The 26,721-nt window shown below is 40.1% G+C and overlaps 1 protein-coding gene across 1 annotated transcript in view; it reads left to right on the forward strand.

The window, feature by feature from the left end:
* LOC149229300 (pantoate--beta-alanine ligase-like) overlaps nucleotides 1–26,721 on the forward strand; it is a 101,948-nt gene that overhangs the window by 25,626 nt on the left and 49,601 nt on the right. Inside the window, exons 2-3 of the mRNA XM_089378558.1 lie at nucleotides 2,360–2,473; nucleotides 4,833–4,964. Coding sequence (XP_089234684.1) covers nucleotides 2,360–2,473; nucleotides 4,833–4,964 — 246 coding nt within the window. The remainder of the gene's footprint in view (nucleotides 1–2,359; nucleotides 2,474–4,832; nucleotides 4,965–26,721) is intronic.

Raw genomic sequence — 26,721 nt, forward strand, 5'->3', positions numbered from 1 at the left:
ACTAAGATTAAAATATAATCACTAAAGTAAATTATTTACTTTTCCCAAAGTTCAATAAGGCAACATAATAATATGTGCTTTTCCCTAAGTTAGACTTAGGCTAAGTTACATTAGCAATCTTGCTCACACTAGAGAAAGTACCTAAGGAGACTATGGGCGACTACTGCATGACTAGACACATAGGCCTATGTAGAAGTACTTGCCTGAGCTACAAATATCAACATAAATAGAGGTACACTTCCTCTTATTTTCTCATGGAGTTTTGGGGGAGAAATCCCACAACAATCTGAAATTTATGTGATTTTCCTTGTAAATTTTGGCTTTGGATATTTCAACTGAGGCAAATTGTCTTGGGGAAGATATGTTTTGAATGGTGGAAATTTCTTTGGATCAACAAAGTGATGCTTAGATGAATAGTTAAATTTATTGCGAGTATCGTCTTCCATTTTGCTACAATTGTCAAAATTGGGTTTGTCATGTGCCATATTAAAAATTGCAACATCTGTTATGAACAATATTTTATTTGCATGCAAAATTTGTCATCAAGTATCCATCAAGGAAACTAGATTGCATTTCTTGACCTTACGTCTCCTAATTTGGAAAGTCGTTAGGGTTGGATTGAGAGGTTATTCCTCTCTCCTCCCCATGCCATCCGAGGCCTTCAACTATTGACTAGCTCCTTGTTTGACTCCATATGATTGGAAATTCAATAATGAGCCCAGGCACTAGTCCTCCATTCTCCATCATTTTATATTATTTTGAAAATCATTATATTCAAAGTGACGTGTTAGGGAATTGGTTTGAATATCTCCAAAGCTTATCTTGAGCCATCGATTCTTTGACCTGGCTACTTCATTTCACCCGGAGCGATATGTTATTGAAGACTATTCTAGGGTGTAAATTTTGCAAGCTCCTTAGAGAGCCATTTGGCTAGGATCCTTTTAGTCATCTAACCTCTAAGTCTTGCTAGGGAACATTCGTCTAGAAAACCATAAGGGATTTCACTACTAAGGTGACAATGGTGGTGGGTCTTGTTGTGGTGGATCTAGTGCGGCCTAGCACCAACGTGCTAGATTTTGTGGTAACAATCTTTTCACAGGCAATTGTATAATCATCTCCAAGAGGCCATGGCCAATGTGTGGCAAATACATAAAGTGGATTCATGCATAGGTATAAGATAAGTGTGCTTGCATAGGTATGACAACCTTTACAATATGAGCAACACTTTTACGTAAGGGTAAAGTGAAAATCACTAGAGGTTCTCTAAGTCATGTGTCCTAGTAGATCCACTCCAAGATGCTTGTGTACCTACCCCAGCCATAAATGACCTCCAAGGGATGGTTAGCCAACCCATAAGAGCAAGGACTGAAATGGGTACTAGAAGGATGGGCCATGACCGACCTCAAAGGGTCTAAAGATACCACTCAAGTAAAAACTTTATATTGATTATCTAAGCATGGTCCAATACAATACATGGAGTTAAAAATGGTCACACTTTTGGCTGATCAATGATACAATAGAATGAAGTGTCGTGGTGGCACATCTGATTGTGGTACTCTGAGCTATAACATCATCAAGGTAGGCAAAAAATTTCCTCATATGATGGGTCAGATTCGGAAAAAGAAATATGATGTACACTGAAGTGAAACTGAGGTGTAACACACTCAACCTTGGGGATTATATAATGTATGGTTCATCATATAATTGCCTATTAATTTGATCAACTCAGACATAAACTTCTTGTACAATTCCGGGAATTTTAACAAGCAATAATGATAGAAATTGTTTTTTAATTTAGAAGCCATTATTTGTAGTCTGAGGAGCTTCCAAGTTGCTGCAACATATTCATCGCCTGCTTTTGAGAATGCTTTCACATTTCACAAGCAAATAGAAATGTAAATAGGCAAGATTTTTATGTTTCCAAACCTAATACATGTAGACCAACATTGATAATATGTTCATCTGGTGGTAAGTCTTTATGACAAACTTGTAGAGATATTTGCATGCACCTGACTGCACATTCTCGAAATTTGGCAAAGCTTCATTTGATATACAGAGGCATGGAATGACAAAAATGTTTGCTTAGCATGGATGTGAACATTACACTGGGTATCTCTGTACCAGAATTACCCATACTACGCAGGTGACCCAAAATTTGTAGACTACAGCCTCATCACAACTGGAATAAACTACTGCTTGCAAGACAGAAAAACAATTGACACTATTCTAACCCTTTCATCATTCTTTTTGTTCTTTCATCATGTACGCTTTCCTTTATTGTCGGTAAAAGGTATGTCCTGTTCAGTCACCATTTCTGTATAGTTTTCTTAACTGTATAAATAAAATTCTTTTGCTGCAGGCTCGAGATTTAGATTTTGCTGTGGAGATCGTTGGCTCTGAAATTGTACGAGAACCTGATGGCCTTGCATTGAGCTCCCGCAATGTGCATCTTTCACCTGAAGAGAGACAAAAGGTATGTTTTGATTCAAAGATGCAGTGACATCTTTGCCTCCATTTTTAATACTCCAATGTTCCAATTTGTACATTGAACATAACATGTGAGGATAGATGCACTCTTTGGTAATGTTTTTAATCGTACAAAAAGCCAACTGAACTTACTGTTGGTCTAATTGTGAGTTTGAAGCCAACAGTTTGTAATTCCATTAACTAGATAAAAATTGGATTGGGTAGTAATGGAGCTTAACCTAAGCATTACACAGAACTTTGCTTGATAGATAAATAAGTTTTTTAGTAAGAATAAGATCATCACGTGTTATAATTAGCCATCTTGTTGCATCACAAACTCAAACAGGCTGGGTGATTAACAAGGATTGCATCCATCCACGTTTTCAGAATGAAGATGCAATAAGACAGCTCAAGCCTGGATGGTTTGTATGTCTGTTTCGTTTGGTTTTTTGGGGTCCTCTCTAAGCCACTTCGATTTCTTTTTTACCCTTATAATAATATAATAATTTTTTGAAACCATATTCATCGGTGTCCTTGACTATTCTATATGTTCCTCGCCAATCTTGGCTCCTCCTTCCTCTGAAAATCTAAGAGTGGATGACTGTATTCTGGACACTCTCTGTAGCAGGATGCTATCTTCTCATATTCTAAGATTTGCTTCCACAAGAATCCTTCTAATCTCAATCAAGTTCCCATGGTAGACCTTTATTGAGGTCTAGCTCAACATTGTATCGTGAAGGTACACTACCCTAAGTAGTCTTACTTTCCAAGCACCTATCGAAGTTTAAAAAACAAAAATAAATAATCAGGAAATCAAAAGAATTGTAAATCTGAAACATTTCCTTAACCTAGAAGACAATAAGTAAACCTACCCTCCAAAAACCTGACCCTTTAGAAAGAAGCCCCTTAAAGAAAAAGTCAATACAAACTTCATGGAGTTATTATTTTAGCAGTTAGCACAAAGTCTAGCAAATTCAATTGGGGACCATAACTTCATGATACCATTAATATTCTACATGCTAAGATGACGCAAATGATGCAAATACTTTACCCTAAACAAAATACGAAACTGAAACCTTCTGGATAGGGACTTCAAGATTGTAGTAGGGTATAAAAGGAAGCTACTTGGATTTGTGTTTTGTGTGTTTAGGTTGAATGGGGTGTTTGTAGATATTTGAGGATCACCACTAAATTGCATTAGATGTTGGCTGCTATAATGCCTACATCCATTTCGTGAAGTATCCAAGCCAACAAGGATTGACACCACTTCATGCTATTGTTCCCATATATTTAAAGGTGTATCTTTCTGCTTGTTAAATCTATTTATTCTTGCAAATACGATATTTTGATGATAAACTTGTGTTTTGTAGGTGCTTGGTTGTGGAACTGTATAAATGCTAAGGGAGATTGCTCTACATTATGTTAAGCATAGTTAAGGAGATTGTTGAATTTTGATTAAAATTTAAAAGATGCATCAAGAATCCAGTTAAAAGTTTGAAGAAACCCCATAAGAACCAAATATTGAAAAGATTCTTCCAAGATTAGAAGGATCCAATCCTTAATCAACTTTTCAACAATGCTGATGCCCTTGCAGAACATAAGAAGGCTGTCAAGATTAAAAAAGCGTGTACTGTGAAAAATTTTGCACACATCACTTGGATATTGACTAGGTGTTAGAAATAAGCAGATGCATAGTTTTGACAGAGAGCATGGTTGCTTCCGTATCTCAAGTGGCATCAATAATATTTCATTGTGCCTTCAATCATGGGATAAATTAACTTGAAAACTCCTTACAGTGCTCTTTCCATGAAAATTGTCCTTAGAAGGTTTCATGTTTAAAAAAATATAATTATATGAGAATGTATGGTTGTGCCATCTATTATCTATATTCATTGGACTGTAACAATGTTGCCTTTCTACTTTCATTTCCTAGCAGTCAATGTACACATTTATGTAGGCATAGGCTAAGTTGCCAACAACAATGTCAAAGGGAACATGTAAATTGTTTGTTGTAGTCTGTAGATGGTATCTACAAAAAGCTGATTGTAAACCAATGATGCCCTTTCTGGAATGAAATTGCTTTTAACTTAGTTCAGGGAAATATGATATTTAAACATATTTAGTTTCTAATACCAAAACATAGCAAGGGGTTCCTAAACACAAATTGACAGATGTTGAATATGTTTTTCCTTCTGGTCCAAGTGCCATGCTTGCTATGTTCTCAGGAAATTCACAAAGATTGCTATTGTTTGATGACTGTCATTTAATGTTCACAGATTTACACTGAATTTTTATAGAATTTTTTTACTTTACAATATGATTTATTATGGTTGGGATAAATCATAACATCTATTGTCCTTTTGCAGGCATTGTCCATTAGTAAATCTCTACAGAAAGTTAGAGACGATGTATGCAATGGAGAAGTTTCTACTGAAAAATTAAAGCATTCTTTTGTAGAGGCTATTCTCAATGCTGGTGGCAAGATTGATTATGCGGAGGTTAATCTTAAACATTTAAACAATATGGCTGTTGTTGTTTGAATCTTTGCAATTTCAATTATTTATAAATACCAAACTTTGCTTCACTAGTATAATTCTAGGAATGGTTTTGGATGTCAATGTTGTCAAGTCAAAGTCTGTGCTTTATCTTATTTATCATCATAAAATCCTTGACTAATGTTTTATCTTACTTAGCATGCCTCAGTTTATCCTTGTGAACATGTTAGAAGGAACATTAATTACTATTGTTATTATTTTCCATATTAGTACTTTTCTCTTTATTGCGTGTGGGTTTTCTTTAATCAATAATTCAATAATATTTGATGTAAAAGTTCGCTGCAAAAGGCATTCCTTTGGCTTCCATAAAGATGCAACTGCTACAAGGGGAAGTGAGACTTAGCCCTGCTGATCATCGAAATCAATAGTGGAGATGTCAACACCAAGTGCTTGCTGGATATTGTCCTCTGTGGACACAATACCTTGGGGTTTAATATTGGGTGGCATCAATGCAAGGCACAATAAGCATAGAAGTCAGACATCTAATCATCTTTGAATCAACATCCCTAATTTGAATTTGATAGATGCTTCAGCCTCGGTGTCTATTATGGGGGAAAGCCAAGTCTTTGAGAAGAATCAACTATGAGAGTGGGTGTGTTTATCTTGTGTGTGTAATTAAAGGTGTAATGGCTTGAAGGCGTTTATTTATACATAAATACACTAGTATGGTAGTTATACATATTATTTATAATTCTTGTGTGTGTAATCAAAGGTGTTACTGCCTCCATAAGCATTTGAAGTAAGAGAGTGAGACAAGAAATTATTAGGATATTGGATAAAAAATTGTTATATTGGAGGGGATTTATACATAGCTGATAATACAATTTGGATATGTAGTTGTTTCAACTTTCAAGCTTTTTAAAGATCCTACGCATTTCACTTCTTTCATACAATGGATGGAAGGCCTTTATTTATACTCAAATACATTATCATGGTAGTTATACAACTATAAAAAAGCTCAAATGGTTTTGTTCGTCTTCCTTATCTTATACCATATTCTTATATTGTTGTGTCGTTTTGACTATATTCTTGCCACATTGCATTGTGGGTATTCTGTTCCTTGATGTTGTTAGCTTTTGGGGTTACGCCAAAAGTGCTTACATCTAGTTAGGAGAGCACTATGTCTCCTAGTCCCTTGGAGATGCTTGATGGACATATTGATCGCTCAGTTTGGGTGGATACTTGACATTGGTTGGAGTGATAGCATGGCGTACTTAGGAGGTTGTTATCCTAATTGGCATTATGACTAGTCACTGATCCATTGGGTGCACATAATGGGAGAGTTGCTTGCTTGATTAGGACAAATACCTACTTAGGAGGAGAAGCACTAGGTATTGGGAGGAGGGCACATGGGACCATTTTAGAGGTTGGACATATGACTTTAGGATGCGTGGGTTCATTGAGGCTGGTTGTAGACTCGGACACATACATTGAGGATAAGCATTGGAGCATATTGCGAGGTTCTATCCCCCTTTTATCCTTCGGTTTGGTGGTGCCCAAAAGCTTTTGACAATCCCCGGTCCTTCTGCTACAACATGACCTAGCTCTACACTCCACTTGTATTAGTGGCTCCAAGTTCTTGTTGAGGGCTTGCCTCAAATGCCCATTCAAACCTTGATTAATGACATTATTAATTTCGTGGTGCTCCAAAAAACCTGGATGGCGTGCGTACCAGTGTTGTGAACATCTCGATAACATCCCGATTTTATCTTGAAATCACGATTTTTTGGCCTAGCCGATGTTTGCTGATTTTTATCGATATTTTGATGGTATCTTGATTTTGTCGATGTTTGCCAATTTTTATCGATATTTTCCTGATTTTTACGATTTTTTGGTTTTCTGGACCCTTGTCGATTTTATCCCAATGTCGATGTTCGCAACATTGGTGCATACCTTACAGTCTTGGTCTCACGAGTGACCAGGCGCTCCTTGCCAACACGGCTCCCGATCCAATGAACTTGGTGAACTAGATGTCAATGATCGCGATTTCATCGGGTTGCAAAATAAGACCTCGGTCCTAACCAACTTTGGAGTTCGATGAGCTCTTGCTTGTGGGCTCAATAACGCTATCAGATGCGAGGGAAACCCTAGTCTGCCGACCCCTTTTAGAGCTCGATGCGATTTGATTGGCTAGGGCTCCAATGAATGTGATGTTTTTGTTGGGGATTGACGACTCCTATTATTTCAACCCTTGTTGGAAATCCCGTAGCGTGGGCCCGCATTTCAACGACCTTGATCAAACAACTCGATCTACGGTTGTGGTATCGTTCTGGGCGACTTCGTTTGTGGTATGGCCATATAAACTTGTTTTCAACTTTGACTAGTTTTCCCCTTGGTGGTTCCTCAGTCTGCTTACAACCCATCATAATTTTCTTTCAACTCAGTCAATCTATATCTGAAATTCTTGCCTCCAATTTATTAACGCCCCTTTCTCTACCGTGTCCACAGAACGTAACTTGAGTTCTTCTTGAACTTTGTCTCTCGAGTTCGAAATTCTAGTTCCCTAAGACCTCCTTAAATGTGCTCATCCCTTGTATTTCATGGTGGATGCTTTCCCTTAAACACTTAAAACAGGCTGGTGATTCTCCCTTGCCTTGATACATGGGGCTACCAAATAGGCACTCCTGTTATACTAGGTACCAACTTATATGTTTTCTTCTCCCAAGGTATACATATGACCCACACATGAAATTAGAGAATTACACACGAACTCGATTAGACTCAACATAGAGACACTCGCCCATATGCACAGGGCATCAACCCATATCCAGGTAGAGAATTAAATGCACTAGAATTTAATTGGAAAAACTCAACTTCTATTATTACTCAGAACATAAATATTTACAGAGGAACTTCATGGGCTCACTTCCTGAGATTGCATACTCTCCTCGAGCTCTTTTGGCCTACTATTATCCAAGCTCTATCTCGTGAGCTGTAAACTCTAATCTCCTAGGCCTTGTTTTCTCTAACTGTACACACCCATACATATACAGTTTCTATTGGCTAAGAAATATCCTAAAATATTGCAGCTAAGTTGGACATCTGTCCCAACAACCTAAGACTGTCTAACACCTCAAGCTGGCACTTGTTAACTTTACAAAAAAGGCCTACTTGGCCCAAAACACTAGCTCATCAATCAACTTAACAACCCAAATTCTTCTAGAATTTGGACACTATTAAATACATCAGAACCTCCTTTTTCTATTTTATATAGTTTACAATTTGAGGTGTTGCGCACATTTTATCATAGTTCCAAGGAAGCAGTTGTACCAATTTTTTCAAAGGATCAAGATCATCAACCATCAACTCTTGAGTCATTGTAAACCCATTCTACAAATTTGTAATTTAAATGATGCTAGTAAGGCTGTGTATGTATGTAACAACCTAGGTAAGCCTATTATTTTGGCGACAAGTTTCATCCCAGGAGGTTTTTTGTCTCACTGATTTATCTGTGTTTCTAAACACGGATGATCGACAAAGTTTTTCCCTCCAGCCTCACCCCAAAGTGAGGGTTGAATTTATCGTCAAAGTCTTAGGTGAGTCCTAGTGTTCTAGTTGAGTCTTCTGTAAAACTGATTTGGGAATAATTTAAGTTAATTGGCTAAATTGTTTTATTATAAGTTACTTGGTCTACTAGATCATATTGTGTCGCAGAATTGGGTATGTATTTTGAGGGTCTATAAGGAACGGGTATCCCCCCTTTGAGGGTTGAATTATGTAAAATCTTATGTAAAAAAATATTTCAGTGCACAGTCCCTCATACTTAGACACCATGGCTAAAATATTTGAGGGTGGAAAAATAATTAATCCTCTCAAGTGTCAATTAATTATTTTTTTGGCAAAAATAAAATTAATCCTAAGCCAAAAAATTAATTAACTAGAGTCAAAAATTAAATTTCTAGATAAACTAAATTCTCCAAGTGGAAAAATTCGTGGGTCATAAAGATATTAATTTTTGGAGGTCCCCCACCAAGGGAATATTGGAAATGTTAAGAAAAACTGGACCCTTGGACCTTGGTGGTTAAGTCAAAGTCAATTTTCTGAGGAAATTAGCTCAAAATAATTATTTTTGAGCTAATAAAAAATGGGTTAAATGAGAAATTCGAAAATTCCTCAAAAATAAGTATTTTCGATGGTAGAGATTAAAAGTTGATCAAAGATCTATCTATGGTCGAGATTATTTTGACGGGGATCAAGCCAACTAGCTGTTATTTTCCACTTGGAGGATTTATCTATAAATTGGAGGTCATTTGTGTCTCAAGCCATCTGATGTTTCGCTAGTGTAACTTTGTAAAAGCTGATGTAAAACCACTGTCCCGCTGGAAATGTTTTGAATAATCATAATAAAAGACTTGGGGGTGCAGTTCATGGTGTCTCTATTCTACTGATATGTGGTAAAATTTTATTAAATCGTTATTTCATTGTAGATGATAGGAACATTCTATTGATAAGTTTTGGGCTTATTTTAGATGATCCGATTCATTGTTGTTCTAACGGTTTATCCTTGCGAAATTATATAGTATTTGCAGGTTCCCCAGCCCTTGGGCTCCAAGTTCACAAACTGTTTGGATCTTGAATATTTTATATGGTTTTCTACCTTCTCTAACGTTGTGGTTTGGCATTTATTTTTTGAAATACATTTAGCCATCATCAAAATCTACAAAAATTTTCATTCTCAAAATTCTTTGAAGCATTGTACACTTGTATATTTTGCAAATATAATTTGTATAATATATTTGTAAATTATTTTCTAACCCGTGTTTTGCAATTGGGGTTTTCTGGGGTTTTGAAATTTTGAAATTTTTTGTATATATTGGGGTTTTGGGTTATTGTAAATTTATTTGTGCAGGTGAGATCAAAGGAAAATTGTTGGATTAGAGTTAGATCTAGGCCCTTGAGGGTAAGATCTAGCATCTAAATTTTTTTGCAGGGCCAACAACTGAAGAATTTTGCAGCAAAATTGAAGATCTGAAGCAAAATGAATTTTTGGGCGAGGCTTTCAAGTCTTTTCAGGCCTCCTAAGCCCGACATTCTACTCCAGGCCAGTCGTCTAACCTCTAAGGCCCCAATGTTAGCCGTTCCTTACCTTCTAGGGCTAGCCATGGGCCTATAAGGGCCTCGACTTACCCTCGCTACCCTTGCCGTGGGCCTATAAGGGCCTTGACCTACCCTCGCTGCCCTTGCTGTGGTGTGTTTAGGGCTTATTAGGTCTGGCCGTGAGGCCTAAAGGCCTTGACCTCCTCCCTTCTCCTCCTTCCTGTTGAATTTCCACGACTTTGATGCTAGGATAGAATCTTAAAATCTCTGACGCTACCAAACCAAGGATCTCAACAAAGCTACTTTGCACAACGAAACTATATAACAGAGTAAATCAATCATGTGCACAACGGAGCTAGGGCCTGGATTTTCTCACAACTCCATTGCCGGAATGGCCTCAAATTTGGAGGAGGTCTTGAGGAGACACCAACGCAAGAGAGGCTAGTAGATTGATATGATAATCACTCGATGAGTGACTTCAGTTAAAGATTTATTAAATGAAGGTATTACAGACTCATATGCTGGTGTGTGTCTATGTTATTCAGGCAACGGATCGATCAAATTGCAAATACACAGGCACTTGAAATGGAAAAAAACAGAGAAATATAGTGAGCAAATACAAGAACACAAGAAATTAATAAGGAGTTCACCCTATCCTCTAGGGCTACATCTCCGGTCCAACTCTCAGTGGTGGCCTTATTTTATTGTGTCTTAAGCAGAGAATTACAATGCAGGAGCTCAATATGAGTCTCCTGAAATAGATTTGCTTGGCAGGGTGGTTCTTGGATTCCCAAAGCCACTGGAGTACACAGACTCTTTTCCTACTAGCTCTTTGACCTCTCTGGTCTGACAGATCCTCTCAGGTATGGCTTGAATCTCTCAAGCTCTCTGGTGCTCGACACTGCCTTTGGTCAGCTTGGCCCTCTGTCTTCTTTTTGCTTTTTTTTGCTTCACCGTCTTCTTCGCTTCTCTGTCTTCTATCTTCGGTTATTCCTCTCCGTGTGTCTTCTGTTCTATGTTCATGGCTTTAAGGTCATTCGAGCTCATCGCTGTTCGATTCCTCTTCCACCTCCGTCGGATCACCTGCTGCAGCTGCGCTTGGAGTTCCCTGTCTCGGTGTCATCATCAGGCTCACAAGGAGCGGCCACTTGTCCTCCTGCAAACTGCGCTAGCCTGCTTCGTCGGTTCAATTCTTCGGTTACGTCGTGGAATGAGTCTTCCGCCACCTTGGCGGTTAAAGCGGACCTCAAATTCTTCTAAATCACAGCTTATTCCCTCGTTAAATCTGGTCTTGTCGTCGGGTGAGATGTCAACTGTCAGATCTGGATCCCCCAGATCCAACGCCATCCGCTCATTTCGCGCGGTTGACTTGCTCAACCGTTAGAGCGCGATGAGCGGCGGTTTTCTCTCTCCTCCGCTTGCCACACGTCGGGCGCTGAGTGGAATCGCTCTGTTTTCACTAAAACTGCTTACCGCCCAAGGATGCCCCCGATCAATACCGTCGGTTTCAAAGCGGGTCCCGCCTTTTAGCTTTTAGCCTGTTTTCCCATGGTTTTCCCGGATCCCACGCGACCAAGCGCTTGGGGCCTCTCCTTCTTGAGGGTTTTTGCGCTTAGCGCTAATCGCGCATCAAAAACTCCCTCCGTTCCCGATCCGGGCTCCCTAGGGGCTAGTTTCGCCTCTCGTGCAGTCTCCATGGCCCTCAGTCAGTGCGCTTTAACCAAGGTCCTCGTCGTTCCACGCTAGCTGCTAACTACCACTGTTTTAGAGGTGTTTTTGATCGCTGCTCTCAATTCTTGGAAGTCTATCCCGACCTGGTACAACCATGGTTCTTTTGATTATTCTTCATGGATCCAATTCGGATCACGGCCTTCCCACTGAAAAGCTTTTGGACCACCAAAAGTTGGTTTTCAAGCATCGACTAAGTGAGGGTACTGCTGTCTCACTTGTCCAATCTCAATCCACTTTGCACTGCTTGGCTTTGAACCTTTGAGCCCAATTCTGAGGTACTCAACATCTCCCCTGTGCGTTGTCCTCACCTTCCTGTCCAACACTGTGTCTTCCTGCAATTCATTAAGATATTCAGGTAGCAGGTCATCAATAGAAGGCAATTGACTTTGCTCTTTAGGATCCTCAATCATTGAAGGTTCAAACAATCTCAAGCAATCTGCATTTACGACTGAGTAGATGTGCATGTAAACTGGTAGATCAAGGCGAAAAGCATTTTCACCAATATTCTCAAGTATCCTAAAGGGTCCATACCTGATAGGCTTTAGCTTTTTACCTTCACCTTGCATCCTGTCCTTGTTGATATACAACCAGACTTGGTCCATCTGCTGCTCCATCTGATGCTTGTCATGCCTAGCCTTGTATTTGGCTTGGCTCTTTTCCAGCTGTTCCTGTATTGCCTGGTGGATCTCTTGGATCTGTTCAATGAACCTAGTTGCCTTGTCCACATCATTGTGTCCATCAACTGTGGTATCTTTGCCAAAGACAAAATCCAAAGGAGACCTTGGTGTGAAACCAAAACAGGTCTCAAAAGGAGATCTCTGTGTAGAAGAATGTTTTGCTCTGTTGTAAGCACGCTGCACATAACATAAATGTTCATCCCAAAGCTTAGGATGTTTACTGCAATATCCTCTAAGTAACTGGATCACTGTCCTGTTAACTACTTCTATCTGGCCGTCAGTTTGTGGATGAAAAGCTGTGCTTTTATTTAGTTTGGTGTCCATCAGTTCCCACAGACTTGACCAAAACTTCCCCACAAATCGGGTGTCTCGATCAGATACAATAGAAGTGGGTAGTCCAAAATGAACCCATACATGTTCAAAGAATAATTTTGCAGTTTGTTTAGCTGTGATCTGTTTATTACAAGGTATCAAAATACACATTTTGTTGAACCTATCCACAACAACATACAAATAATCATGACCTTTTCCTAGATTTAGGCAGTCCTCCAACAAAATCCATGGAAACACTTTCCCAAGGGTGAGAAAGTACTGGTAATGGAGTGTACAAGCCTAGTTTTCTGTTGTTGGGCTTGCTTTTAGCACACATAGTACACCCTCTTACATATCTAGAAGCTGTCTCGTTCATTTTTGGCCAATAACAAAATCTTTGCAGCTGTGCAACTGTTTTATTCACCCCAAAGTGACCTGATACCAGAGAAGTGTGTGCTTCTCTAATTATCTTTACTCTCTCAGTTTGTGGAATGCAGAGTTTCCCACAATGATATAAGAGTCTGTCCTTCACATGATAATCCAATTCTTCTACTCTTTTGCCTTGACTCAAAGTTGCATATACATCTTTAAAGTCCATATCCTAAGCATATTGTTCAATGTAGCTTTCATGTAGTACAAAATTATGCTCAAGTATAGTGGATGCATTTATAATGGGTCTAGATAACATGTCTGCAACTTTGTTATGTATGCCCTTTTTATATTTGATGACTAAATGAAACTGTTGTAGAAAACCCATCCATCTGTAGTGTCTTGATTGCTGCAACTTAGTTTGGGAGTGCAGATATTGAAGTGGTTGATGATCAGTATGTATTACTGTCTCTTTGCCCATTAAGTAATGTTTCCACTTTTTCACACTCTGAACTAATGCATACAATTCTTTATCATATGTAGGATAGTTAACTACTGCAGGATTAAAAGTCTCAGAATGATAACATATGGGTTTACCATGCGGTGTCAACACTGCTCCCATGGCATAGTCACTGGCATCTGTTTGGATCTCAAAAGGTCTTTGCAAATCAGGCAGTGCTAGTACAGGTGCTGTATTAATCTTTTCTTTCAAGGTGTCGAAGGCTTTTTGATGTTTGCCTCCCCACTGAAACACCTTGTTCAATCCTGTTCAAGCATGTAAGGGAGTTGCAATTGAGGAAAAGTTAGAAATGAACTTCCTCCAATATTGTGCTGCTCTTAAGAAGCTTCTCACTTCTGTAGCAGACTTGGGTTTAGGCCAGTTTACAATGACTGCCACTTTAAAGGGATCTATTTTCAATTCACCACCCCCTACTATATGACCCAAATAATTTAGAGATGTTTTGCCAAATTCACATTTTGAGCGTTTAACATGAAGTTTTTCTCCTTTCAAAACATCTAATGTTTGCTTAACATGCTTTAAGTGTTCTTCCCATGTTTGACTAAAAATCAGAATGTCGTCCAGATACACAATAACAAAATCATCAAGAAAAGGTCTGAGTACATCATTCATTAATCTTATGAAAGTAGCAGGAGCATTGGTCAAGCCAAAAGGCATAACCAGCCACTCATACAATCCCTGCTTTGTCTTGAAAGTAGTCTTCCATGCATCTTGCTCTGCAACTCTGACCCGATGGTATCCACTGTGTAAGTATAGCTTGGTGAAATGAACAACTTTCTTTAATTGATCTAAAAGATCATCTATGCGAGGAAGGGGATAACGATTTTTGATTGTTATCTTATTCAGTGCTCGGTAGTCAATGCACATTCTCCACGAACCATCTTTCTTTCTCACCAAAATGATTGGTGACCCACATGGTGATGTGCTAGGCCTGATGAACCCCTTCTCGAGCAACTCCTGCACTTGCTTCTTGATTTCAACATTCTCTAAAGCAGACAACCTGTACATTCCAATGTTAGGCAATGGAACATCTTGCTACAAAATAATGTCATGTACTATTCCCTTTTTGGGTGGCAGAGGTTTAGGTTCTTGAAACAAGACTTCATACTCTGAAACAACCTTTTCTATATCAGCTTGCTGCTTAGCATTACAACCCTCAAATACATTGGTTTTATCAGGTTTCTTTTCCTTTACAACCATCAGTAAGAATTGTTTGCATGAATTTATCATTCTTTTCATCTGCCCTGAGTTTATGAGAGTATAATTATTCTTGAGCTTGTGAGCCCTTACAAAGTATTCGATTCCATCTTTAACAAGTAGATACTTGTTCTCAGCTCTATAGAAAATAGCCTTTCTATCATACAAGTAAGGACTTCGTAAAACAATTCCACATATATCCAAAGGAATTATGTCTAACTCAACCTCATCTACAAATGCTGACCCAAAAGAAAACTTGAGTTTGCACTGTCTAGTCACTTGTAGTTGTGCTTTATCATTCAACCATCCTAATGGGTATGGTTTCTTATGAGGTGTAGTTGCTAAACCCAATTTCTTTACAATTGTTTCAGAAATCAAATTTACTTGTGAGCCACTATCAAACAAAGTATCAATCTTTTAATATTTGGAAACAACTCGAATATGGAAAAGCTCATGTCTTTTTCTCTCATGTTCTTCATCAATAATAGATTGAGCAGAATTACTGGTAGATGCTTCAGAATTCTTACCTTTTATACCTGTGGCTGCAATGGTTGTTTCATCTCCTGAGTCTGACCCCAAATCCTTCTAGATAGTTGCAGCAGTCTTCTTCTTCTTGCCCTCGGACTTCTTAGGTCTCAGCTCTGGATGCAGAATCCAACAATGCTCATCATCATGCCCATCCTTTAGTGCATGAAGCTTTGCTTTTCTGTGCAGTGTTTGCCTTCCTTGCTTTCCACTTCTGCTTTCTTTTCTCCTTGCTCTTACTTGCAGTGGGTTGGGATGGTCCCCCAACTTTTGGATTTCCATTCTTTCCTCTAGCTTCTAGATGAATAGCTTGTACAGATACCTCATCTATACTAGTGTGATTAAACATGAGGATGGTATGCCTCATGTAGCTGTGTAGACCACCAATGTACTTCAAAGGAGTCTTTGGTGAGTCTAATGAGATCCCTAGAATCAATTCTCTCTTTCTAAATTCTTGAGTGTACCCTTGCACACTTTGCCCTTTCAACTGCCGAAGAGTTTGCCAACTCATCATGGCTTGTTGCATGTAGGCCAATGGATAGAATTGCTTCTTGATTGTAGAAACAAAGTCACTCTAGACAGAGATAGTCTTATCATGTCTTTTCATATCAGCTTGGGTTCTCCCTTCCTACCAAACCAAGGCAGTGCCTCCTAGGCGTAGGCTTGCCAGCTGAATCTTGCTCTTGTCTGAGTCGATGTTTTGTACTCTGCAATACACATCAATTTGTCTAATCCAATTGTCCAACTTTTCAACATTTAGCTCTCCATCATATATAGGCAAGTCAAATTTAACATCTAGCTTGATCAAAGATGCTTTCTTATTATGCACTGGGCTATTAGGAGGTGTGAGGAAGTTTTCCTCTTTCCCTTTTCCTTTTGAGTGGTCATGGGAATGAGACTCATCTTCTTCTTTGTCTTGTTTAGAACCTGATGAATCCTCGTCCTTATGCTTTCTAAAGTCCCTATACATTTCTTCTACCATAGACTTTATAGCTAGGAAACTTTTTATGAATTGAGGGTCTGGCACCACAGAACCTTCCTTTGACATTATCTTTCGAGGATAGACTCTCCCAATATCAGGATTAGTTTCGACCAACTCTCCTTCTCCTAATTTGAGCTTTGATCTAGTGAGCATTCAACAGCTAAACCAACACAAGCTTGTCTAACCTTATAGCCTAAAGCTTTGATACCACTTGATCTGATAATCACTCGATGAGTGACCTCAGTTAAAGATTTATTAAAAGAAGGTATTATAGACTCATATGCTGGTGGATCGATCAGATTGCAAATACACAGACACTTGAAATGGAAAACAACAGAGAAATATAGTGAGCAAATACAAGAACACAAGAAATTAATAAGGAGGTCACCCTATCCTCCAGGGCTACATCTCCAGTCCAACTCTCAGTGGTGGCCTTATTTTATTGTGTCTTAAGCAGAGAATTACAATGTAGGAGCTCAATATGAGTCTCCTGAAACAGATTTGCTTGGCAGGGTGGTTCTTGGATTCCCCAAGCCACTGGAGTACACAGACTCTTTTCCTACCAGCTCTTTGACCTCTCTGGTCTGACAGATCCTCTCAGGGATGGCTTGAATCTCTCAAGCTCTCTGGTGCTCGACGCTGCCTTTGGTCAGCTCGACCCTCTGTCTTCTTTCTGCTTTTTTTTGCTTCACTGTCTTCTTCGCTTCTCTGTCTTCTGTCTTCAGTTCTTCCTCTCCGTGTGTCTTCTATTCTCTGTTCATGGCTTTAAGGCCATTCGAGCTCATGGCTGTTTGATTCCTCTTCCACCTTCGTCGGATCGCCTGCTGCAGCTGCGCTTGGAGTTCCCTGTCTCGGCGTCATCATCAGGCTCACAGGGAGCGGCCACTTGTCCTCCTGCAAACTGCGCCAGCCTGCTTCGTCGGTTCAATTCTTCGGTTACGTCGTGGAATGAGTCTTCCGCCACCTTGGTGGTCAAAGCGGACCTCAAATTCTTCTAAATCACGGCTTATTCCCTCGTTAAATCCGGTCTTGCCGTCGGGCGCGATGTCAACTGTCAGATCTGGATCCCCCAGATCCAATGCCATCCGCTCATTTCGCACGGTTGACTTGCTCGACCGTTAGCGCACGATGAGCGCAGTTTTCTCTCTCCTCCGCTTGCCACGCGTCGGGCACTGAGTGGAATCGCTCCGCTTTCACCAAAACTGCTTACCGCCCAAGGATGCCCTCGATCAATACCGCCGGTTTCGGAGCGGGTCCCGCCTTTTAGCTTTTAGCCTTTTGTCCCATGGTTTTCCTGGCTCCCACGTGACCGAGTGCTCGGGGCCTCTCCTTAAGAGTTTTTGCCTAGCGATGCGCGATTAGTGCCGCTAATCGCGCATCAAAAACTCCCTCCGTTTCCCGATCCGGGCTCCCTAGGGGCTAGTTTCACCTCCCGCGCAGTCTCCATGGGCCTCGGTCAGCGCGCTTTGACCGAGGTCCTCGTTGTTCCACGCTGGCTGCTAACTGCCACTGTTTTAGAGGTGTTTTTGATTGCTGCTCTCAATTCTTGGAAGTCTGTCCCCCCTGGTACAGCCATGATTCTTTTGATTATTCTTCATGGATCCAATTCGGATAAGAGATTGAACTTTTTGGAGGGATAGTTTGTCGGGAAAATGATGCCCTAGGTGACCCAATTTGGCTAGACCTAGGAGAGGGTGAAAAAAGTATGATTTTAGGTGACCACCTCTTGGTAGATCAGTGCCTTAGTCTTGGGAGAATGGATTCTATGATGAATATGAGTGAGGACCTTTGGTTCTTGGTCAAGGAGGCCTCGAGACTACTTTGCTAGCCTTCTAGGTCAAAGAGAAGCAATCTTGCAACTTTTATACTTCGATGTGCAAAGGAGATGGCTTATCAAGGTCAATTTGTTAATGGAATTACCCCTAGGAGATTTCATTCAAATTGCATGGCCCATACGTTGAGAGATGCTATAATAGAGACAAAATTCCACAATTTAAAGCAATAAATGCATGCAACAATTAGCTTTAAAAATAGCAAATATCCCTGTCTAATGTATATGGCAAAGTAAAACAAGAATAACATTAAAAGCATGTACGTACATGTAATAGAATATATCCAACCATCCACAATTGACAAGAGAGAAGCTCCAAGATAAGATAGGCCAATATCCACACATCAAAATTCATTCATAAAGCTTCAATTCATCCTCTAGAAAAAATGCGAAATTCTTAAGAGAGACAAAAGATCCAATCCAAAGTGATGATGAGCAAATGAACTTATCTCACTTGTATTTATACTCTAATGAGGAGTTCGAATTAGCCTCCTTGGCCTACATAAGCCCTAAAAATAAAATAATGTTCTAATAATCCAACTTTTGATGACAAGCCCACCAAATTAGCTCATAAATGAAAGAATAAGCCTTTCAAGAGGTCAAATAATAATCTATGCATGTCATAGGGCTCTCTAAGAGGCCTAATGAGGTCCATGGATGCCATAATGAAGAGTAGGACCCTCAAAAGCAGTGGACAAGGGGTTGGCCCCTTGTAATAACCTGTGGTGCTCCAAATGACATGTGGGGGCACACAAGTGTCCTCATGGGTCTCCAAACAAATTGAAGATGCCTGTAGATTGCTTGCAAGGGCTAGGATGATGGTGTAGGTGATGTCACATCATCGTGCAAGCCATGGATCATTTGCCAAGTGCATGGTGCAAATTTGGGGCCAAAAGGGCATGATGGATTAGGTGCATCTTCCTTGTCCAATAAGTGAACCACGGGCAATATATGAATGGCTGTGGGGATCCATGGAGTGCTGTCTGTTTCTGTGGAGGCCCATGGTTCTCAACGCACACCCTACATGTGCCAATGTAGCCATCTGGAGGATTAGGACCCCATACAAGGAGACCAAACCCAAGATGGAGACCATCTCCCATCCTGGATAAGATCCAATGTGTCCCCTAGCCTTCCAATACAACAAGTCATTAGAGAAATCGAGTAAATGAGCTTACCAATCATGGACCACAGGTGGGGACTTCATAATGGCCTGCCCTTCCATAATGGGCTTCAAGATATGCCAATGTCTCCCAAACTCCAAATTGGGTTAACCAAGTATCCTATTAGGTGGTTTCTACTTCTAAAGGGGATAATTTGTTCAAGGTACATCCTTCAAAAGGTGGTGGCATGTGATAGATAGGTGAATGAAGTAAGGGATGAGAAGGGGTAGCCCTGGGTCACATGCTGGGGTACAAGGGTAGCGAATACGAGGGAAGCCCACACTTTGGTTTATAATGTATAAGAGGGAGCAATCGTGGTACATGAGGTGCCCTGGCCTTGATTTTTCCACCCTTCTTTATATGCCTTTTGCATTATGATTTTCTTTGATTAACTGCTCGGGGCTCAAGGGGTAAGAGCATGATGTATAAGATATAGCAGTGAATACCCCCTTTCAAGGTAGGGCGGTTCATTGCCCACTAGGGGTTTGGGACAATCATGGGTTCCTATATGATGAAGGAGGCTCATAGAACCTGTAGGAACTAGGGTGATGGCCATGATGATGGGGTAGAGTTGATGTATTGACTTTTGCCCATGTGCTAAATGTGTTTCCCCTGGTCATATTTTGCATTTTGTGGTACATTTTCCAGTTGAATGTGGCCAAATATGCTTTTATCTTTCTTTTTAGCTGCATCAACCTCTAGGCATCATTCCGGGCCATGACTTAAGGTGTGGGCAAGGGGAAGGGGCGAGCTAACCCTATGTGGACCCATGTGGGAGAGACGATGAATGGAGTAATAATGAGTGGGAAGGGGGTAATATAAGTGGATAAGGGAGCGGGACCATGTAACCAAAACCGGGGTTTCCCATGAAATTCTATCCCTAAAGCCAAATGGTTAGTAAAAGAGATCCCATAGGACTAGAATGCAAGGTTCATATCCAAAAGGGGTTTAGGGGACAAGGGCATAGACCTAACCCATTCTTTTTGCTAAATTCCCCCATTAATCCATGCCCAAAAGTGTCCATGATAAGCAAACTACGATACTCAATTACCAAATGAGAAGTCATACCTTTAGGTTTGGGAGGCCCACCTTCAAACATACGATCATGGCAGATCATACCACATCCTGTCCCATCTAGGCAATGTGTCTCTGCCCAAGATACTTTGGAAAAACACCTGCCACTCCCTTTGAGACACTGTTCAGTTCCAATCGTACAAGCTCTGTTGGTTGAGGTGCCTCCCCAATTGCTGAAAGTTGATCATGAACCTCCTGAATTCTGATGAGGAAGGGATCTATTCCTTCACCCTTCTGCATCCTGATGCTTCTCAGCTTCTCCTAAAGAAACATCTTCCGCTGCTCGGAAGAACTCTGATATAGCTGGGAGAGAGCATCCCTCATCTCCTTGGTAGTGTTCTTGCTAGCTATATGTGAGATTATATGATCTCGGACTCCATCCAAGGTCATTTGCTTCACCTTCGCCATTTCCTTCTTGTACTCCTTGAGTTGATCGACATCCTGGGTAACTGCTACCACATTATCTAGGCTTTCAGGCCATATTCATCAAGAAAGAATGACATCCTAGCCTTCCAGATGACATAGTTGGAGGCTCCCTGCAACCTACCCGATCTCTAAGTCCATCTGTGGCCATCTCTGAACCTGCTTGAAAATATCCTTCTTTCCCTTTGCTCGGTTGCTGGGTCTGCTACACCGACTCCCTTCTGGAGTGAGAAATTTTTCTCACAGCTGCTGCCAATCTGCAACTGGAAAATAAGATTTCTAAAACTTGAAAACCCCTGAGAGAAATTCTCTCTGTGTTTGTTATTTCTCTTCCACCCGAAGCTGATCCTGCTTCTGCAAACTGATGCAAAACCCTTCTGCGCCCAAACAAGGAATTTCCTCAGCGAAAATTACTGCGTTGCTGCTCCCTTTGCCTGCTGGAATCACTGAATCTGGCAAGACAAATTTTTTGCCAACCTGCATTGAAAAATCGATCTGCCCAACAATTTGATCTATTTGGCTTAAGCTCTGTGCAACCTCCAAAAATTCGTCCAACTGCTCCCTCTGAACAATGAATTTCTGCCCACGCTTCTGAGCGTCTCCGTCTAATCAATCACGCTCTGATACCATGTGAAAATTTCACAACTGAAATCCTATTGCAACAACTAGAATAAATTCTTCTAACTATAAACTAATTAACAATTTATTTGCTACGACAAATATTGAATAAATCACACTACATCCTTCACAAATAAAAATATTGCAGAAGATAAATTGGAAATTGAGAAGATATTCAAGCACACATAAAAATTGACATAATTATTTTTGGACAAATGTTCCCAAAAAACCCAACTTGGGAAAATCGGTGCAATAGCTAAGGGTTTTTATTATTATGCAATAGTGAAATAATCCGAGTACAATCTGGATGCTGAAAACTGATAATCCTACAGAGAAAATAATGGCAAAATTTTTTCGAGGGAAATTACCCTCACTTTGAGCAATCTCGACATTTGACTGCCTCTGAAAAGCAACCATCCACCTAGCCTTGCGCAAACCTTGCGTCGCCTCTGCGCAGTCCCTCAAACGCTTCAACTCAGAACTTCTGCAAATCAAGCTGTCTTGCCTGCTGCTAACTAGGACACTATCTCTCTGACACTCTGGAAATGTCTTCCGGCCTCTGGAATTGATAGCCAACTTCACCCCAACAAAATCTAACTGCCTTCTGAAGCTTCTGCATTGCCTTTGTGCAACCTCATAGAGAAATTTCGGCTTCTCTGTAATGTATTCACCGGATCTAGAAAAATCTTCCTTCAGTTTCATTGTCCCTGCCCCTCTCTGTCTCTGCTTCCTTCTCTAGCTCAAAGTCTTTCGACAACTGCTCCCACTCTATGGAAAATCGAACTCTCCAAAGAAATCGACCTCAAGTGTGTGTTCTCCATCTACCCATCGACTTCTCCTTATAATCTTCTGTTGGACCTCCAACAACCAAGATTAAAACTTAATCAAGGGCCAAGATTATTTCTCGATCGATCCATTTGAGTTTCTAGATGATTAACACCTTATCTCAATTAATATTGATTAATTAGCCAATTTTCTTAAGTTTAGACTTAGGAAACATTTAAAACTAGGCTAATAATCTAATTGAGACACTTCTAGGTGGAAATTCCAGAAACGATTTATGGGTTATGGAGAACTCCTGTGTTTTAGCCTTTGCAGAAAGTTTCGAGGCTAGAACACCTCCGATGCTACAAAAACTAACAGGCTAGAATTGAAGGTATAGTTTTATTTAACAGAGAAGGAGGGAGCGATGTTGTGCTGTATTCTTGCAAGGGGTTAGGGATTATGGAACAATAAATTACACTACAACCCAGTGAGTTTTTGAAGCTCTAGAAGAGAACAAGGGAGAGGAGGTGTGCAAGATAAGTGGAAGGCCATGGAAGACTCATAAGGGAAAGAAGAAAAGTGGCAGACCCCCTAGGACCACAGTTGGGAATGCAAAGACAATGGCCATAAATAGAAGTTTTCAACTCATTTACTCAAAGAATACCAAGAAGCGGGATGGAGCTTTTGGAATCTAGCATCAACATAAACAAGCATAGACTCTGTTATCGCTCAAACTTATCAGGGGTCCTGGGAGGGGATCATATGGAGAAACTACTAGGTCAAGGGGCAACAATGGAGCTATAGCCCATTGTCACCTTAGTTAAGGCTCCCTGCTCTTTACGGACTTTCATCGATGGGAAGAGCCCGGTATGAGAGGAATTACAAGAATGGATGGATCAACGATAAGATATGAGGTGATTCCTAAAGCTTATTCACAAGAGAGGCTCAAATAATTGCCTTGCTTGCTTTGAAAGCAAGGTGATTAGCTCTCTACGAAGGGCTATGAGGATACCTAGACGTAGGGTTGGAGGATATGTCTTGACAAGGGAATTTCTAGGTTTAAGGATCCTTGAGAAGAAATGGATTCTATGTAATCCTTGTGGAATTTGGGTTGTGTTGAAGAATCTAGGGCAAATGAAGTTAATGAGATTCTTCTTTACATGATAACTATTTGTGAGACATTTTTAATTTTTTCTTATTAGCACAATCTTCTCTTGATATTAGTAGGGTGCGTCTTCTTAGTTCATCAAATAGCTACTAAAACAAAAGAGACAAGGACACAAGATGTTGGCTTTCTGCCAGGGCGAAAACCTCTCACTCTTTGAGGGGAAAACCCGCACAAAATTCTTCTTATAGAGATTCCAATTCACGACTACCAAGACCCTTGACAAAGACATTTAACACAATTTTTCCTTCAAGACACTTGTCACTATCTCTTGCACTCATCGGCCTTCACATCACAATCTTCCTTCTTCGCACTGTAGTCCTTCTCCTTCGCACTGTTATGGCATTGTCTCTTGGAGAGTCTTGGTCTCCTTTTCTTCGTAGACCTAGACACAGTCCTCGGCTTCCACTGATCTCTTCCTCTAGTCCAAGAGAGCCTCTCTATCTTCGGTCTTTTGTCTATCACAGTTCAACGCTTGATATAGCCCTTAACTGTATTAACACTGTCTTGGGATAGTCTTCGGTCCTTCGCTAATGTGACAGTGATGAGATAGACTAAGCCTGAGAACACTTGAGATATTTACGCACTAGTAGCAACCTTCCTTACTCACTGTAATACCTCTTCTCTTTTTCGCTCTTAGATCAGAGATATCCGAGATTGCTTGTCGTTTATGTGGTGAGGTCACTCCATATATATAGTGACTTATGCTTGCTATTTAGGCCGACATGAGATCTTGGAGATAAGCCAACATTTCCTTGAGGACTATACTGTCTTTCTTTTAGTCCACTGCAAGAGGGATAGTGACAATGTCTTGGAGTGCAATTTTGACATGTGTAACATGACTTCATGACAAGAAAACAAATCCTAAAGACATCACGAAGAATTTTTTGACCTATGAAAGACACTTCTTGCTCATGAAACCCATGATGCAAGGAATACAATAAATACATTTGTTTCTTCTTTACAAAAAATCATAATTAGAAGTCACTATGAAGACCAAACCTAGTTACACTTCCTACAACACTCCCTCTTAACTAGGGAGGTATTCATAATGGTACTTGGTCATTCTCAATCTGAATAATTTCTCATAAGAAGAATTAGATTGATAAACCCATCTGTATAACATCATATCAACCAACATTGTTTCCACAACAAGGCCTTGACTGACATCTCTATCTCTCATCAGATCAAAGCACAATGTTGGCAAGACCAATGACTATAGACACCTTCATCATTGTCTCTCAAGGTACATACCCACCTGGGTGTTCATTGAGTATGACCTTCTAGGACTATTATTATCTTGGGTTCCTAACCCTCAAAGAATATCGGTCCTCTTGCCTACTCTTATTTTGGATGCCCTACACATCCTCAAAGAGCATCGGATGCCAGATGATTACCTAATCCTCCATTCTTTGTTTCCAAGTGAAGACAAGAATGCTGGGTCTATCTCTCCCTCTTAACTAGGGAAGATATGCCAATTCCTGTAAAGGAATGTACCCAAGTTCCTTCTAACCAGGAACTTGCCCAAGCTCCCTCTCAATTAGGGACTTGTCAGAGCTTCCTCTTAACTAGGGACTCTCCTTTTCATCGACAGCTTCTTCTTCGTGGGTCTTTCCATTGCTTGATCAATTTCTTTCCTTGATGTCATGAAATTCAGTCGAGTTTCTTCCTTGTAGGGCATTAGCTATCCATCACTTTCCTTCTTGGTTCATCATGTCATTCCTTTCATGGAAAGTGGCCTTCTTGATACATATCTGGAACCCTCATCATATGGCTACTTCTTTCTCATCATGCTTCTTTCAGGAATTTCCGTCCACCATATGAATGCTAGTTGTACTTGTACTTACAACTCTTATTCCAGTGGCCCTGCATGAACTCATCCAAATATTATTTAAGAAATCAAAACATAACATTAAATCAAATAATACCTTTTGAGATGGCTCTTCATTATGACATCTTCCTGTAGGTATCAACATCCTGCATACATGTTGACACATCTCCCAAAGATATCCACTATCAAGGGTCTTCATCTTTTTCAGACTTTCATCAGAGTCTTCATATCTTTCCGGGAGATTTCCTTGTTAAATATTCTTGGTCTTTTGGATGTTGATCACCTTCATCATGGTTGCATATCTCAGGGTTTCTTCCTTCCTCACACATTCCATTCCTAGGAGTTTTCAATCAAAGTTTCTTAATTGTAGTCAACCACCTCATACTTCATATGAGGACATATTATGTTGATTTCATCTAGTGTGACTTATGCCTTCCTGCATTCTTTTAGAGGAGGAGATCCTTTTTCTCTTGATCATGCTTCTCCAGATAGAAGTAGTGATCCATGTTACCTGCAACCATATGACATGATATTATAATATTAAGCACAAGCATACATACCTCATTTTTCCTTTAGGTCATCTAGGCTACATCCAACAGTTGCCTTGATTGAAAAGATCATCAATCCCTTGATTTGCTACATTTCTCATGTCATCACACCATCATCCTATGAATTCCATAAATTGGAGTTCCTGATGAAACACTTGCTGCTTCTCTAGATTAGTGAACCCTCCGATGAGGATTCCATTAGAGAATCTTGAGGATCTTGCATATCCCCATTTGGCAGATATTTCCTTTTTGACTTGATGTATGATGAGCCTTGTCTTGGATGACTTCTTCCTTTCCTTCAATGTCCAATGAGGTTCCGAAGAGCTATATCCTTCATGTTTCACTGCCATGGATTTTGTCCTTCATGGTTCCCATGTTGATGTCACGAGCTCTTGCTTCCAATGCTTCCACGATGCATCTTATTATCATGGTCATATCAATAACAAAAGATTTAGGAGCTTATGATAAGACCCTTTTGTGAAGGATGCCATCTCGATCATAGTAGAGATCTGTTACTTCCTCTTTCCTTGGCCCTTTTCTTCAGCTTCCTCCATCTTTCCGGTGATATGAGCTTCTTTCCATAGCATTGAATCTTAGCTATACTATTCTGTCTTGTTTTAGGATCAAACTTCCCTTTCCTTTCTGCACATGTTTGAGTCTTTTAACCTTCAACACTTTTGCCCTCAACTTGTCTTTTTCTATCTAACATAGAGACCACAAGTTTTTGAATGAGGTAACTTCCTTGTCATTAGTTACCTTGCTTTATCAGTTAGATCAATGATGATTGTCTTCTTATCATCTCTCCCGGATCTCCCAATTGAGATCTCATGAAGATAATCCTTCATTCTTTGATACCTTCAATCAGGTCTATGTGATTTACCTTTCTTCACTTTATTTCAGAGGGGGATTATCTATAGCATTTCATATATCTCTTT

This window comes from Pinus tabuliformis, chromosome J (assembly GCF_031772625.1).
Source record: "Pinus tabuliformis cultivar Carrire ecotype Pingquan chromosome J, CPIR1, whole genome shotgun sequence".
In the NCBI taxonomy this organism is placed as follows: domain Eukaryota; kingdom Viridiplantae; phylum Streptophyta; class Pinopsida; order Pinales; family Pinaceae; genus Pinus; species Pinus tabuliformis.